The sequence below is a fragment of the Leuresthes tenuis genome, unplaced genomic scaffold (assembly GCF_036924035.1).
Source record: "Leuresthes tenuis unplaced genomic scaffold, fLeuTen1.0.hap1 SCAF_6, whole genome shotgun sequence".
NCBI lineage: Eukaryota > Metazoa > Chordata > Actinopteri > Atheriniformes > Atherinopsidae > Leuresthes > Leuresthes tenuis.
In genome coordinates, this window is record NW_027325360.1 from 27,415,624 (window position 1) to 27,431,446 (window position 15,823).

The window sequence follows — 15,823 nt, forward strand, 5'->3', positions numbered from 1 at the left end:
TAAGTGTTTATTTGAATAATGGGACATAAATAAATGTCAGCAATTAAATGATACAAATCGCCAAGGACATCAAACAGTATTCAGAGTAGGTCCGTACAATCTTCCAATCAGTTTTTGAATAGGAGGGATTAAGAGCTCTTGCGTAGCTATCACGTTTGTTTTGCTGTTCCGGTCTAGCTAACCTAGCTAGCTAGCACAGTAGCACTGGTAGCAACTTGAGAGGAGCTTACAAGCCTTGTCAAAATTAGCTGCTGTAAAATAACGTTCAGGTGTTTTAATGTGAACAAAGTATTCAGAGGACTGCGCACATCTTTTATTTCCAGAAGTGGAATTTTGGACATTAAAACTGGGGTAACTATGGAAGTGCTTTTAGCTGCTTTCTCGACTTTGAAACATGTTGTTTTGAGGCAGAGATGATGTAGCCTCGTTAGCCAGCGGGAGCCAGGGCTCAGTTTGGAAGAGTTCGTGCAAGATGCTAACTCGTTTTTTTTTTTGTTTTTTTTTGGTAAAATACATACAGTCAATTTGCTACGCTGAAATTAAACATCGCAGCGTTTAAGAACACAAATCAACATTTTGTATTGTTGGGTTAACCTCATTCCGGGTGTTTCTGACAAGCTGAAATTAGATCAGAAAGTCGCGCGACTTGACTGTTGCGCACAGGAGGTTTTTTCGCGGATCACAACAAAAGGATTTTTGATAACAAGCTGGTAGCTAGCTTAGTTAAGCTAACGTTAGCTACCTTAGCTATGTTGATACTTCCCAGCGAATAGGCTTTAATTTAGTGGGATGCGTTAGTTACAGGTTTCCACATATGGATTGCAACCAACATTATTTCAGCATCTTGAAAGCAAACACCAGAGAGTATTATGTTGTGATTTGAGTCCAGCAGGCTCCCTCGCCAGGTAGCCAACAGCCGGCCTTCTCAAGCCAGTTTGTGGTAGCACCGGGACGGGAGGGGGGGTCTGTCACAAAATACTCCGTTCACATAAATTTGGTAGCGTTCTTTAGGTTATTAAGTGAACTTGTAAATTGCTCGTTGTGATTGCTTCAATGTACAAAATTCAACAGCAAGTTAATTTTACAAGTTTGCAGGCTGGCTTGTCGGATGTTAAAGGAGTGTTTATGACAAGCTAATATCAAGTGGACATCCCTGCTTACTACAAAATCTTCAGTTTAGCACAATATGCTAGTGACAAAGCAGCCCTAATATTTCATTTTTCTGTACTGTAACCGATAAATGCATGTTATTTATTGGGGTGTAATTGGTCGCAAAGTTCACTTTGCTGCATGTGTCTGAGTGTTGGGGTCACTTTTGATTGCCTTTGTAAGTGCTAGCATCAAGCACTAACATTCTGTTTGTTGCCATTAATCTTGTCCTGGTATGTTGTCAGTATTATTGAATAAATCCTATAGATTGTTTTAATTTGCTAGTCTACATTTTCACAGTGGGGGTGTTTGTCAAGCTTAAATCTAATTTCCCTTACACACGATAGTTAGCTGACAAAAAGGCAGGTTATCAGATCAGCATGTTCTAACAGTGAAATTTTGCATGTCCTGAACAAAGCTATATGTACTGTCTGACTTGTTATCTGGCTATTTTCATTTGTTTCTACCTAAAAAGTTCAGTTGTGAATGATCGGTTTGCATCCAGAATTGGTCCAAATGTTCAGCGTGGAATTCAGGCTTGTTGAATTTGGTACATCGATCTTCAAACTGTATTTGTCTTCATTCAGACTGGGACTGTTCATGACAAACATACTTACTGTTACACTTTTTTTTGTTTTGTATTAATATAGGATTGTTTTTCTGGTACCATTTTGTTGTTTCTAATTAAGTGCTTTGTGTGTGACTCTCTTTCAAGGTGTCCATATCTTTTGAGTGTACTCTGCTAGCGCTGGCCTCCGCCCTGTGACTCATTGGTCACCGGAGGGGCTCCTCAGAGTAAGGGCCAAAACTATAGCTCCAGGTCCCCTCTGTCCGTGCGTGAGAGAGCTCAAGTTGAGTCCTCTGGAGACTACCGGCTTGTCTGGTCAAGATGTCATCCATCTTGCCGTTCACCCCTCCAGTGGTGAAGAGGCTTTTGGGCTGGAAAAAGTCAACGAGTGGACCGGGCGTAGCTGGCAGCGGAGAGCAGAACGGCCAGGAGGAGAAATGGTGCGAGAAGGCTGTGAAGAGTTTAGTGAAGAAGCTTAAGAAAACAGGCCAGCTCGATGAACTGGAGAAAGCTATCACCACACAGAACTGCAACACAAAGTGTGTCACCATACCCAGGTATACTGGACATCTCTTGGTTCTGTTCAAAGCTGTGTCAGAAAGAGATGCTGATCTTACATTTCTGTCCAATTTCAAACCGTGAAAGCTTGGGCTGTTACTGAATGCTGATCTCACTTTTATTTACTGTTTTTGTTTTTTTTAAATAGTTTCCTGCACCAAATCCTAAAGATGACAACGTTTTGAAAATGTGAACAAGTTTGATACAACATTATTCGCCCATTTAGGATGAGCTTAATATGTTTTTGTAATAGGCAATTTTACTGACAGTCTAGCTTTTTCATGGGAAAGGAAACATATTAAGGTCAAGAGAAGATGTTCTCTTTATCAGTCAGTCAGCCAGCCTTGATGATCCTCATGCTCAGTGGGAACGTTGTGTAAGCAGATTCATTACTCACTGATGTGCTGCCAAGTACCTTGTCAGATGTTTGTGTGTCTATAGATAGTGGGCTGGTTGTTATCGCTTGAGAAATGTTGTAGACCACACAATTATGCTTGCAGAGATGGAGTGGCTGGCTTGATGTGACTTATTTATTTATGTATTCACAAAAGATTTGGGAAGTATAAGATGTATACATGACTCCAAGGGGCATTACTACCTGCCATACTTAAACTGCTACAGTCTGATAATGACCAGTGTTCTTATTCATCCCACCTGCCATTTACAAAGGTAGTTATTTAGCGTTTCAGATGATTTTACGGTAATTGCACTGTTTCCTGCTGTTAAAAAAAATTGTTGATCGTTGAATTTTAGTGTCTAAAATATGAAATGGCTTGAGGATAAAAGTTGGTTTCCTGCCCTGTAATGAACCAGGCAATTGCAGCTTCAGTAGGCAGTTGAGGTCCCACTATAATCATCATGTCTAGTACATGCTGTTGTGTGTTTGTTGCCTTTAACGTGTAGAATTTGTCACTGCCCTGTTACTCAGAAGCAATGACCCTCACCTGTCTCCACTCCACATTTTCTTTTTTTTTTGTCTTTTTGTGCATTTTCTTGTAAATGTTTTGAGAATGTCTGGAAGTGTTGGGTTTTTTTGTTTTGCCAAGGTTACCCCCCCCCCCCCCTCTCTCTCTCTCCTTTGTGCCATTGTGTGTCTTCAGTGTTTTGTTTGAATGTCTCCAGATAAGTTCTGACATAAACGGCTGGAGTGAAAAGTTTTGAGTTATTTTCATTTTTTGATGGCCTTTGTCTCACTCTGTGTTCACTGTGTTGGCAGGTTCCATGTTGTATTCTTTTATTTGTTCAGTTAAAAAGGCTTCTCTTATTTGAAGTTCCCATCCATCATTTCCACAGCAGAGTCAATTTGATGTCTTTATTTTGCCATAAGACTCTAATAAAAGAGGCCTTTTAATGTTCACACACCCACACTGATATTTCTGAATGAGCCATGTCCCATGTTTATCATTTGTTTTTTGTTTTTGTTTTGTTGTTTTCTCTGTGCACAGCAATTGCTCTGAAATATGGGGACTGAGTACACCAAATACGATAGAACAGTGGGATACATCAAGCCTATACAGCTACCCTGACCAAACCAGGTGACTATCCTCAACTACTGTATGGTGTTGCATACAACTTTGATGTGGGAGAGTTGTCATTACTTTGTTGGAGGTGACGGACATTGATCCACTCAGCCAAATCCATCTCCATTACCTCCCCGTCCTGGTCATTTATTATGTGTCCCCCTCCCCTGTGTATCAGCCGCCCGTCTCTCAACCTTCTCCTGTATGCTCTTCAATCAGATCCCTGGATGGCCGCCTTCAAGTGTCCCACAGGAAGGGACTTCCTCATGTTATCTACTGCCGCTTGTGGCGATGGCCGGACCTTCACAGCCACCATGAGCTGCGTGCCATTGAGGCCTGTGAGTATGCCTTCCACCTCAAGAAGGATGAGGTCTGCATCAACCCCTACCACTACCAGAGGGTGGAAACCCCAGGTGAGATGAACCTTTTTATCTAAAAAAAAAAACTGTTCAGAAAGCATGTAAACATTTTAAAACCTGTCCATTAGCAAATATTTTAGCGTGAAAGAAAAGTGTTTCTCTTTCTGTTAGACCGTATGGAATTGTTACCATCTGCCATTACAACTCAGTCTTTCTGCCTTGTGAAGCCATTAATCAGTTCAGTTATTCAGCTTCATTTTTCCTGGAGGCTTTCAATCTTTTGTCATTGTTTTATGGCTGCTAAAAAAGATGCGTATATATTCTTTTTTTCTACAATATAGAAGCTTGTTTCAGAGCACTCAATTATTTTCCTAATTGTCATCCATGAATAAAACAACTGTCAGGAGAAAAGTTTTGAACTGATAAGGATCTAATTAATCTCTTTTGACACCCAACTCTGTAGTGCTGCCTCCTGTTCTTGTGCCAAGACACTCAGAAATCCTGCCAGAGCTGCCGCCTCTGGACGACTACACTCATTCCATACCTGAGAACACAAACTTTCCTGCAGGAATTGAACCTCCAAACAACTATATACCAGGTAGGAATGTCAGGATTTGACTGGAGTCACACGAGTGTGAAGTAAAGAAACAGTTTTACTAAGTTGCTGTATGCACCCTGCAATGAAATCCTCTGGCTGTGTGTGTGTAGGTTTAACAATTTATTTAGTTATTATATCATGACATTAAGTCAGTATATTTGTTTTCATCTTTCATTATTTAATCAGAAACGCCTCCGCCAGGATACATCAGTGAAGATGGGGAAGCCAGCGATCAACAGATGAATCAAAGTATGGACACAGGTACCCTAGATAAGATACTTCTTTGTCTTTTTACCTGTTGCTTGTTGTTGTTTGTTTGAGATTTTTTTAGATGTCGTTTCACATACAGATGTTCTTAATTAGTGCTGACCTGATCAAAAGAAGTTGCACCTCTCTTTATCAATCAATCCATAATTTCCGGTTTGTTAGGGGGAAAAAAGATTGGCTTCATCAAGTATTTGACACACAAGACCAGACAGCATAGGGTCTATTTATAATGTATGAGAGCAGAATTGAATTACTAGAAGGTGAGCATTAGCTCTGAATGATATTTGAGATGAGGTTCATGAATGATCAGAAAAGCTCTGGACAGCTCTTTTACATCCAATATGTAATCTCGATAAGTCTGACCACCATTCTGGCTGCATTCATTCATTGTTGTAAGTTGAAAGTCATAAACAAATGTCACAAGGTGGGATTTGGCAGAATTGTTGCTGTATTTGGATAAAAGATTAAATCACAGTCAGGTTATCAGAGAGGGGTCAACACCAGAGCGGTAAAATACTTCAGGAGAGGCACATCCTGTTTTAACACTCCTGGCTGCTTCAAACTCTCAGCTATATACAGTTCATGATAATCATAACAGCAACATGTCACTTATTGTTTTAAATGGAATTCATTTCACTTCTTGGATAGCCAAACAGTTTATAGGCAGACTGTATAATCTCAGTAAAGCGTCATTAAGCACGTTGTAGGTGTTTATGACCATTATAAAATGTTTCTCTTCATCATTCCTTTTCCAAACTGATCAGTTTTTGTCACATCCATGACTTCTTGTCTCTTTTCCAGGTTCTCCAGCAGAGCTCTCCCCTAGCACTTTGTCCCCTGTCAATCACAGCATGGGTATGTGTTTTTATTAACGCTTCACTAATCTTGGTAATAAATCAAGTTTAGCTTGCAAACAAATAACACACAAAGAGCGAGGCAGTTGCAGGTGTTTGCAGTAATTTACCAACTGTGGTAGTGGGTTTGATCGTTTGGAATGATGCTGAATATGTTTGACGGGGTAAACCTCACTGATGTGATCCCGTTCTGTAGACCTGCAGCCGGTGACTTACTCAGAGCCAGCCTTCTGGTGCTCTATAGCCTACTACGAGCTGAACCAGCGTGTGGGGGAGACGTTCCACGCTTCTCAGCCCTCGCTGACAGTAGATGGATTCACAGATCCATCAAACTCTGAGCGGTTTTGTCTGGGCCTGCTCTCTAACGTTAACAGGAACGCCACTGTGGAGATGACCCGAAGGCATATAGGTATGGTGTCAGCTGCTGGTAGCTTCACCCTAATAAATTATGTGTAAACAACTTGTTGCACTCTGTTTTAGCCTTCAAAAGGCATTAAAGGTCTCGTAGTGGTCCCAGATTTCCTTAAAGCTGTTGTAATATTGTTTGTCCGTTCACAGGAAGAGGAGTTAGACTCTACTATATTGGTGGAGAGGTGTTTGCAGAGTGCTTGAGTGATAGCGCTATCTTTGTCCAGAGTCCAAACTGCAATCAGAGGTATGGCTGGCATCCAGCGACGGTGTGTAAAATTCCTCCAGGTAAGAGGCTGAAGATGCCACTCTGTTACACGCTGATGATGCTGATTGAAGTGTAGACTGGGTAATTGTTTGTTTTTAGATTTTTTTTTTTTTAAGGTAGAGGTTGCAAGAAATCAAGAGTTTCACTAATCTTGTATACAGTGGATGTGAAGTCATTGACATGTTTGTAGCTCCTACAGAGACTCCTCAAACCACTTTTATTTACAATATGTCTGATTTAAAAAGAGAGATTCAGGCAGCAAAAGATTAACTGTTGGCTTGGTGTTACAGCTGTGTGAAAGAAAAATCATACCTTTGTATTTCTAAAAGGAACAGTGTTATCGTGAAAACGTCTTGATTTATACCCTGATCTGATACTTGAGATGGAATGGTACATCTCTAATTTTAGAATGTCAATGCACGCTGTAGATTTGTAAATCTTTTTCTAAATCTCAAACTTAATCTTATTGGTATCATTTTATTGTTTTTTTGTGCACTAAAAGGTAATTTTAGTTATTAAAAATAGTCCAATCACATTATACGCTCCTTGATATGGGGAGGTCTGTGGGTGAAGGAACAAGGAAGAACTGACATATTTATTTAAAAAAAAAACATGATAATGTGAACAGTACAGATTCCTACGTTTATGAGGTGTTTGAATGCATCATGAATAAAAACGCCATGTAATCCCTTATTTTTAGTTAAAGTTACAGCTGGGACTTTTCAAAGTTTATGTAGATCCTCAGTTTTTTTTACATTCAGCCTTGTCTCGTGATAATTATGATTGTGTTTACCTGTGAAATGAATCGAATAAAGCTAGTTTATATGTGCAGTTCACTCCTGCAGCTCCTCTGCAGAGGTGAAGGAAGAAAATCGGGTGCTTGCTCTGTTCTAAGAACACAAATTGTCCAAGATGTTGCTGCACTTAATGGTAAATGCATTAAAGTAAATCTGGGAACAACGATGGACAGGAATTGTAAATAAGTCCACAGCTCAAACTGTATATATGTAGGTCTGAGTGAAGGGAGAAATACTGCAACAGCTTTTCAGGGTACACAAATTGTGTCAAATAAACTGTATTCTCTGACTTTATCTATATAGATTAACAAGTCCATACAAAGCCCAGACCTAAAGAGTGTGTCATGGTAATTTTTAAGAATTGCTGGTAAAACCCATTTCCCTTCCTCTTTTTAGGTTGTAATCTAAAAATCTTCAACAACCAGGAATTTGCTGCCCTGCTGGCTCAGTCAGTCAACCAGGGCTTTGAGGCTGTCTACCAGCTCACCAGGATGTGCACCATCCGAATGAGCTTTGTCAAAGGCTGGGGAGCCGAGTACAGGTTAGCCTGAAGAACTTATTTTCCCTTTCTCCCCGGCTGCCAAATTACATATTTCACCCAACAAAGCGTCTTGTTCACCATGAATCATATGTTGTAAGGACTGAAAACAGCGTCTTTATTTTCCAGGCGGCAAACTGTCACAAGCACTCCTTGCTGGATCGAGCTGCATTTGAACGGTCCCCTGCAGTGGCTGGACAAGGTCCTGACCCAGATGGGTTCTCCGTCTGCACGCTGCTCCAGTATGTCCTAAACAGCTAATGAAACGCCCAAAAAAAGCCCATTACAAAGATCATTAAACTCTAAAGTTATGTGTCCGTAAATGGAGTTAAAAAAAAAAAAAAAAAAGGAAACCCAACTCAATCGGTTTTTACTTCATAGTATTTGTGGCCCAGTTCCACATCCCTCTTTTAACTTTATATACATACATACATACACACACACACACACCACACCCATGTATATATGTGTACACACACACACACACACAGAAGATCAAATGCACCCACATTCTTGCACTCGCATAGATAAACATACAGACTTCTCAGTGAAAAAGGAAAAATTGGCACTTTGTTACCCATCTATGTCATGCACCTTCTTAAATTGCTTTGCCCCAAATCCTTAATATTAGATCTATTTGTGGTACAAATAAAATGTATATTGGTTTTTAGTCTGGGAAGTAGGGGAAATACCAAAAATATCTGTGAATTGTTTCTCAGTGTTGAAGATGGCTTGTATAAGTGACATGAGCTTGAATGCTAAAAGGACTTTTGTTCCTGCCCACCACAACCATTGTTCTGAACCATAGTTTAGTTTTCTTCGGGAAACTTGGCCCCAACTTTTGTCGGGAGGAGGGAAAAGGAGGCTTGGTGACGAAACGATGGCCTTAGTGGCTGTTTTTTCTCTGAAGGAAATGCCACAATATGTTCATAAAATTTGATTGAATTGGCCCTGCCACAATAATAGCCCTTTTTGACCTCGTGAGGTGTGTCGTTCTAAGACATATCTCTAAATGGGCATATAGGAATGTTGGTAAAAGAAATATTTCCGCAACTCTAAACAAACCGCAGTCTCGGTCTGGCTATAGCTTCTTATTTTTATTCTTATTTGTCATTATATGTCACTCCTTGTTCTTGGTGTAGTTGATTTGCATCCCCACTGAACAGCCTGGTTATAAAGACACTGGCCATGCTTGGCAGGGTGCGCTGGGCAGGGACCAGAGAATATCAGCGGTTATCAAAAAGCGCTTTTTTTGTTTTTTAACACAACACTGGGAGTCCTGGGGCTCTCCAAGGTGATGCATCAGACATCTCACCAGGAGAATACTGAAGGTATAAGTGAATTAATTGTGTTCTTAGCCTATATCCCCATTGTTTTGCTACTTTTTTGTATTCTCATGTATTTTTATATATAAATATACTTCAAAATTTGTCATTCACTTTTTATTAAAATATTTCCAAGATCACGGTTGTTTCCTAAAGTGACACAGAGGGCACGAATCATTCCTAAGTTTTTACCCCAAATATCCAACAGCATATCTGTCTGTTTAAAAAATAATAATAATAAAAATTGAAAAATATATATTTATCACTGCCCTACATGATGTGTAGCCTATATATGTATATATATATATATATATATATAGATATCTATATATATGTATATGTGTGTGTAGGTATGTATGTAAGCCTTCATTATTTTCCAAAGAAATCTGGTGCATTTAAAGTACACGAAACAACAGACTTGACTGAAACCTCAAATCTACTTCCCTGATGATTCCAGAGATATATAAAACTTTATAACGCCCATTCATTCAGCTCTACTTCTTTTACTTTTTTTAAAACACATGTGACCTCGTGTAGCTTTTGGTGCTTAGTCATGCAAGTTAAAGTCAACCAGAAGTAATTGGTTTTCAAAATGTTACATCAACAAGGGAGGAGAGTGACTGTGCCTGTACAATGGGACATTCTGTGTTAATGTGTGTAATGTATTTGTTCAGTCTATAAAGTACAGTATGTACAACAAACCTACTACCTTAAACTCAACTTATATGGCTGTTGCAAGTTTAACAACCCCCTCCCCCCTCACCCCTCCGCTTATTGATGTAAATGCGTTTACGATATGGCACTAGTCTGTACTTTAAGTGCATCTAGTGACATTTGGATTTGGGGAACAGAACCATTTGTTAAGGGTCCAGTGTTACATTGTTTTATTTTATTTTTTTTTTATTATCTTTGGCCTACAACATATGAATGTGAAAAAAGAAAAATACAAAAACTGACGTGGACCAGACATGCATATACATAACGGTAGTACAGTATGTGTGTATTTAACAGTAATTCTTTTGCAAAGCAGTCAGTACAGTAGATGTCGCAGTTGTTTTACCAGTAGAGGGCGGTATTGATAGAGCAGTTCTTTCTCTTTCTTCTATTTTTTTGTTCTGACCATAAGCTTCTCAGGCGTGTGGCATATTATGCAGACTTCATAAAAACACTAATAAAGATTTTTTTATTCTCATGACTCTGTCTGCTGTTATGTGTATTTATTTGTATCCCTGTGGGATGTTAGATAGACACATCACCTCTAAAGCAGAACAGATTCATGGATTCCTTTGTACGTTTGTCATATACAACTTATTGTTGCGGTCTTGTTGGGTTCTGTTGACTAAAAGCAAAACACTAAAGTCTAAGCTTTCACTTATCAAGACATAGTTGAAAACCATATTGTCCTAAAATTAGATAAATACAATTTTGGGGGGGGGGTGCTTCCATAAGAATTAAGAGGTTAATTAGCAGCCAGGTGCTGCTGATCATATACACTCATTAATTAGTCATCAGTAAGTGTGAGCATCTCTATAAAAGCCAACGTTTTGTCAGTTTGCTAATCTGGAGCATTCAGGTGTGTGTTAACACATTGCCATGGAGGAAAGACATCTGCAATGATCTCAGAAGCAACTGTTGCTGCCCATCAATCTGGGAAGGGTTATACGGCCATTTCCAAACTGTTTGGAGTCCATCATTCTACAGAGAGAAAGATTATTTACAAGTGGCAAATATTCAAGACAGCTGTCAATCTTCCCAGGAGTGGACATTCTAGCAAGTTCACCCTAAGGTCAAAAATCCAAGAGCTTTGGGGTGGTAGTGCTTGTGTTGTGTTCGTTTTAAAGTGGTTCTGGTTGTGTTTGGGGTGCTGTTAATGAACCACACTCCCTGCTTCCAGAGCACCTCGGGTCTTTGAACGTTTGAATGATGTCTCCACGATGAAATGTTGCCAAGCAACAAGCCTTCAAAATCAGCATATCAATCAATTAGCTTCAAAATTAGCATAAAGTTCAAGTTTACTTTCTCAAAGACTTTAAATCCCAGCATAATGAGGCTACAATATGTTGCGGTCCAAAGCTTCCCGAATCTTTGAACGTTTGAATGTCTCTACAATAAATTGTTGCCGAGCAACAAGCTTCCAAAATCAGTGTGTCACTAGATTAGCATTAAAATATCAAGTTAAAGTTCAATTTCTCAGAAACTGTAAATCCCAGTTTAATGAGGTTACAATATGTTGTAGTCCAAATCGTCCCGAGTCTTTAAATGTTTGAACAATGTGTGTACGATAAACTATGGCCGAGCAAAAGGCTTCCGAAATCAACATGTGTATTCATTAGCATTAAAATTACGATAGAATTAACGTTGAAAATTCTCAAAAATGGTAAATGCCACCCTAATGAGACTTAAGTATGCTGTAATCCAAATAGTCCCGAGTCTTTAAATGTTTGAACGATGTCTGTACGATAAAGTTTGACCGAGCAAAACCTCTCCAAAATCAGCATGTCAATCATTAGCATTAAGATTTAAAGTGTCATATCTCAAACACCGTAGTAGCCAGTTACAGTTACAGCTACGTTACAGTGCAGCCGAGCAAAAGTCCTCCAAAAATCGGCATAATGACCTCATAGCATCAGCGAATAGAGCACAAAAACATAGTGAGTTCATGTCTCCGCGATGCAACATTAGCATTCTAGGCTTCCCTGCAAAATGCTAATGATGCAAGTATGTTAGCATTTTAGCATGATGTTAGCATCTGCTGGTTCTGTCTAAGTTGGTTCTGGTTATGTTTGAGGTGGCTCTGGTTATATTGCATTCAGGCTCCCCCTTAGGAATGCACAGGATTTGTGTTGGCATGGTAACAATCCTCATGTTAATGGTTGGGCAAATTTAACGTTAAATTTCTCAAAAACCGTAATAGCCAGCATAATGAGACTGAAATATGTTGTACAACGCATCCCGGGTTGGGGAACATTTTAATGATTTTTCTAAAATGACCTGTTGCCTAACAACAAGCATCCAAAATCAAATTTACACTTTTTTTTTTTTTTAAGTTAGCTACCTAATGAGGCTTAACAATTTAGTACGAAGCGACCCAAGTGTTTGAACGCATGAATGATGTCTCTACGATAAAGTTCGGCCAGGCAATAAGCGTCCAAATTTCTTCGCTTCCTGGCATCTACCGTTACCATGGTAACGCTTTTGATTGAGAAAGGTAAGGCCCATCGAGACACGACGGAGACGCACGGACTAATGTATGCATTGCGTGGGTTGCAAATTGCGGTTCGGGCCGAATTAACAGATTCATTTTTTTTCGTTTTCGTGGTAACAAAATGTTCAGAATCCTTATAGAAATTCATTGGGATGGCTCGAGAGAAAAAAAATGTAACCACAGCTTCATGAGATTTAAATATGTTGTAGTCCACAGTGGGGCGTGTCGTGGAATATATTACAACAAGCGTCCGAAGTCAAAATGACGTTTTTTAAAAATACAAAGTTCAAAATCTCAAAAAGCGTAATAATTCGCATAATGAGGTTGTACGGCGCTTAGTACCCATCAGCCTGAGTTTTTGAAAGTTTGAATGATGTATCTACGATAAAGTATAGCCAAGCGATAAGCGCGCAAATTTTCGACCTTTTTTCCGGTTTTCGGCACTAACGTTGCCACTGTAACACTTTTGAACAATAAAAGTAATGCCCATCGAGGCATCGTCGAGACGCACGTATTGATGTATGCATTGCGTGGGTTGCGAGTTGAGGTTCGGGCCGGATTAACAGATTTTTTTTCGTTTTCGGGAAAAAAAACCTCAGCAACATCAAGAACAGCAAACATTAGCTCACCATCCAACATAGAATTCAAAACATAAGCAAACATTTGCTCGCTTCACACATAAAAACGCAAAGCAACTTGAAGGCGTGGGATGGGGGTAAACCCAGAGAGTTGCTATGTCTGGCTCTCAACAAGTGTCTCACTTCACAGGATGTCATCGTGATACCACAGCAGGTTGTCATGGATAAGTCTTTGATTGGGTCCCAGTCGGAGTCAGCAATCACCAGGTGTCCGTGAAGAAAGGGAGGGGGCGTCTCGCAGCAGCGATCTCAGGGAGAGTTGTTTCAGCAGCGGCCTTGGCCAAGTTCATCTAAGGTTGTCTTTGCCTCATCTTAAGACTTGGTAGGAATTTTACACATCATTCCCTGTTATGTAAGACCTTGGAATAGAAACAGGCTGTATTTTCTTTGAGACATGACTGTCTAACTTTATGTTAAATCATAGTTTGCAATCATCTCATGAAATATAATGCAAATATAATGCAAATATAGATAGCCACATTTATGTACATCAATTACCCACCAATGGCAGTTATCCTATTGCATCAGTATTTCCAATCTTATGGGTGATTATAAGAGAATATTTTGCACAATATAAATATTTTAGGACTAAATTGCACACAGTTCTTGTTGGTTTGATGTAAAGTTTACTTTAGTAACTTTAATTTAGTTTTATCCTATTAAAAGGTGTGGGTGCCTCTTCACAATTATTAATGAACTAACGGTCTCCTTCGATTTTAAGAGAAGCACTTACTTTGACAAGTTCTACACAATTTTCCTTCCTCTGTTGCCGTAGTCTACGTCACGAGTAAATAGTGTTAGCTTATGCTAATCTGAAACTAGCTCCTTGTTGAGAGGCAACATGGCATTTACTTTGTATTCTCTTATCCAAGCTGCCATCCTGTGTGTCAACGCTGTGGCTGTATTACACGAAGAAAGATTTCTAAGTAAAAGTAGGTTCAAAACTTCCCGCGCTTTGTACTTTTACAGTTTTTTACGATGAAAAACTGAGTTAGCTACCATGTTAGCTAATGCTAACTGGCTAGTAACCGCACAGCTGTTGAACAATTTTTAAATGATTTAAAATGGCTCTACCAGCGTCTAAACTCCGTTTTATATTTTATGTTTTACAGAGAGATCACAACTTTTAAATTAAACTAATTTCGAGATCAGTGCTTGTTTAGATTTAAGTTTGGCTCTTTGCGTTAATCTTTTTTTAAAGCGTTTTTAAAGTAAAGCTATATGAATAAGAGTTTAAAGACATCTTATTATTTGTACCACGGAACAGATATCGCAGGCTTATGAATGTTATTATTGGGGTTACGAAAGCTAAAAGGATGTAACAGAAAATCAATGTTTAACTTTGTTTTACTGTGTTTAGTTGGCTGGGGAGTGGACCAAAGTGTTGGAGGATTTGGCGATGAACCAGGCATCAAAGTGCAGCTGATGAACCTCATCCGCTCTGTGAGGACAGTAATGAGAGGTATATGTCCGCTCCTACACTTAACCATTGACACAAAGCATTCCCCGACCCCTAAAATTTCTCATCCCAATTGAATGCGCAACCTTAACCCTGACCCTAAATCCAAAGGTCTGGTATCAAATAATCAGTTTTGCCTCAGAACTATCCTAACTGGGTGAAATGACCAGGAAGTATCTTTGCATTAGCCATAATAAGAACTGTTCAAAAGGATCTCCTTTAGCGTAGGATACACTGGAGCATCCTTATTTTAACAAAGTAGATAATTCTGTCCGAAGCTTGATTATTTATATCTAAACATGCTAACTGTGATCCAAGCGGATAAAAATGACAACGGAAGGTGAAAATGAGCAACCTGTGACCTTTTGTTGAAAATAAAGTAATATTCTAAATTATCACTAATACAGGAGATAACCTTTGTGTAACAGCATGATGAGATTGCATTAGACAAAACATCTATTGAACATTTTTTGTTTCAGTGTTAGACCAACGTCACAGCTTTGTCTTTTCCAAAGTTCTTAAGAACTTTTTCATCAAGATCAGGAAAAGAGCTTCTGAATAGACAATAAGAGGTGTTTTTAAAAAATGTTTTGCTATTTGACCAAAAACCCTAGTCTTAATTCTTAAAAATCCCTTAATACCTGTGGGGATAAAATTCTGGTCCCTATAGGTTTTTTTTTTGTCAGATTTTCATCCACATCATGTAGGAAAAACAAGTGCACATATAGATTTTAGCTGTGTATGGCTCTGATCATATATTTTTTGTTGCCTTGCAGTACCTCTTATAGCAGTGAATTCGGTCTGCATTGTGATGCTGCTTCTGTTCGGATGAAGACGAGCGAGTGAAGTTAGGACAACCTGCTCTGCTGGCAGGAGAAGATGTTCGTCACCTCAGGAACCTCAGTGAAGAAACTGTCCAGTCAGCCTGAATATATGAATGTCGGCCATTTATATTTCACACCATACAAGGCTTATTTGCTGAAGGCCTGTTTTTTTTTTAACAACCTGAAGCTATGTGGAATGAGTTAACTTCTACCTTGTTCTGTGACTAACTAAAGTGCTTAGTTTAAAAAATTTAAAAAATAAACACTTTTTACACATTTCTAACTCATGACTGTCTCTGTCAAGATTGACCTGCTGGAAATGTTTGTGATTTATACTTCTTCGAGATGTAAACAGATTTCTGAATATGTGGTGTTGAAATGTTTGAGAATAAATGGTTTTCAAAGACCCGACTGTGTGCTAACACATCCATTCCCAAAGTTTGAGTCACCAAATGAAGTGTTGTTTTTTTTTTCAGTTTTTGAACTTG

At 39.1% G+C, this 15,823-nt stretch overlaps 2 protein-coding genes across 3 annotated transcripts; both read left to right on the plus strand.

The window, feature by feature from the left end:
• Nucleotides 1–161: 161 nt before the first annotated feature.
• Nucleotides 162–10,404, plus strand: LOC140310261 (mothers against decapentaplegic homolog 2). 2 transcript variants are annotated; one of them, XM_072388520.1, is made up of 11 exons: nt 162–351; nt 1,865–2,274; nt 3,721–3,810; nt 4,015–4,208; nt 4,618–4,752; nt 4,939–5,001; nt 5,821–5,874; nt 6,070–6,282; nt 6,432–6,569; nt 7,743–7,887; nt 8,014–10,404. In XM_072388520.1, exons 2-11 carry the CDS (start codon nt 2,039–2,041, stop codon nt 8,135–8,137), a joined length of 1,392 nt encoding a protein of 463 aa, XP_072244621.1. In that variant the 5' UTR covers nt 162–351; nt 1,865–2,038; the 3' UTR covers nt 8,138–10,404. The 2 variants fall into 2 exon arrangements, with proteins under 2 accessions (XP_072244621.1, XP_072244620.1); XM_072388519.1 differs by having other exon boundaries at nt 163–351; nt 4,939–5,013.
• A 3,424-nt stretch (nt 10,405–13,828) lies between these two features.
• Nucleotides 13,829–15,741, plus strand: LOC140309220 (immediate early response 3-interacting protein 1-like). The gene is made up of 3 exons (XM_072387045.1): nt 13,829–13,984; nt 14,413–14,514; nt 15,288–15,741. The coding sequence occupies exons 1-3, from the start codon at nt 13,894–13,896 to the stop codon at nt 15,341–15,343; spliced, it is 249 nt and encodes an 82-aa protein (XP_072243146.1). The 5' UTR covers nt 13,829–13,893; the 3' UTR covers nt 15,344–15,741.
• The last annotated feature ends 82 nt before the right edge of the window (nt 15,742–15,823 follow it).

Coding starts and splice junctions, on each gene's coding strand:
- LOC140310261 (XM_072388519.1), top strand. CDS start 2,039: ATGTCATCCATCTTGCCGTTCACCCCTCCAGTGGTGAAGAGGCTTTTG. Junction 3,811..4,014: donor AGCTACCCTGACCAAACCAG/GTGACTATCCTC, acceptor CTCTTCAATCAG/ATCCCTGGATGGCCGCCTTC. Junction 6,283..6,431: donor GATGACCCGAAGGCATATAG/GTATGGTGTCAG, acceptor GTCCGTTCACAG/GAAGAGGAGTTAGACTCTAC.
- LOC140309220 (XM_072387045.1), top strand. CDS start 13,894: ATGGCATTTACTTTGTATTCTCTTATCCAAGCTGCCATCCTGTGTGTC. Junction 13,985..14,412: donor AGAAAGATTTCTAAGTAAAA/GTAGGTTCAAAA, acceptor TACTGTGTTTAG/TTGGCTGGGGAGTGGACCAA. Junction 14,515..15,287: donor TGTGAGGACAGTAATGAGAG/GTATATGTCCGC, acceptor GTTGCCTTGCAG/TACCTCTTATAGCAGTGAAT.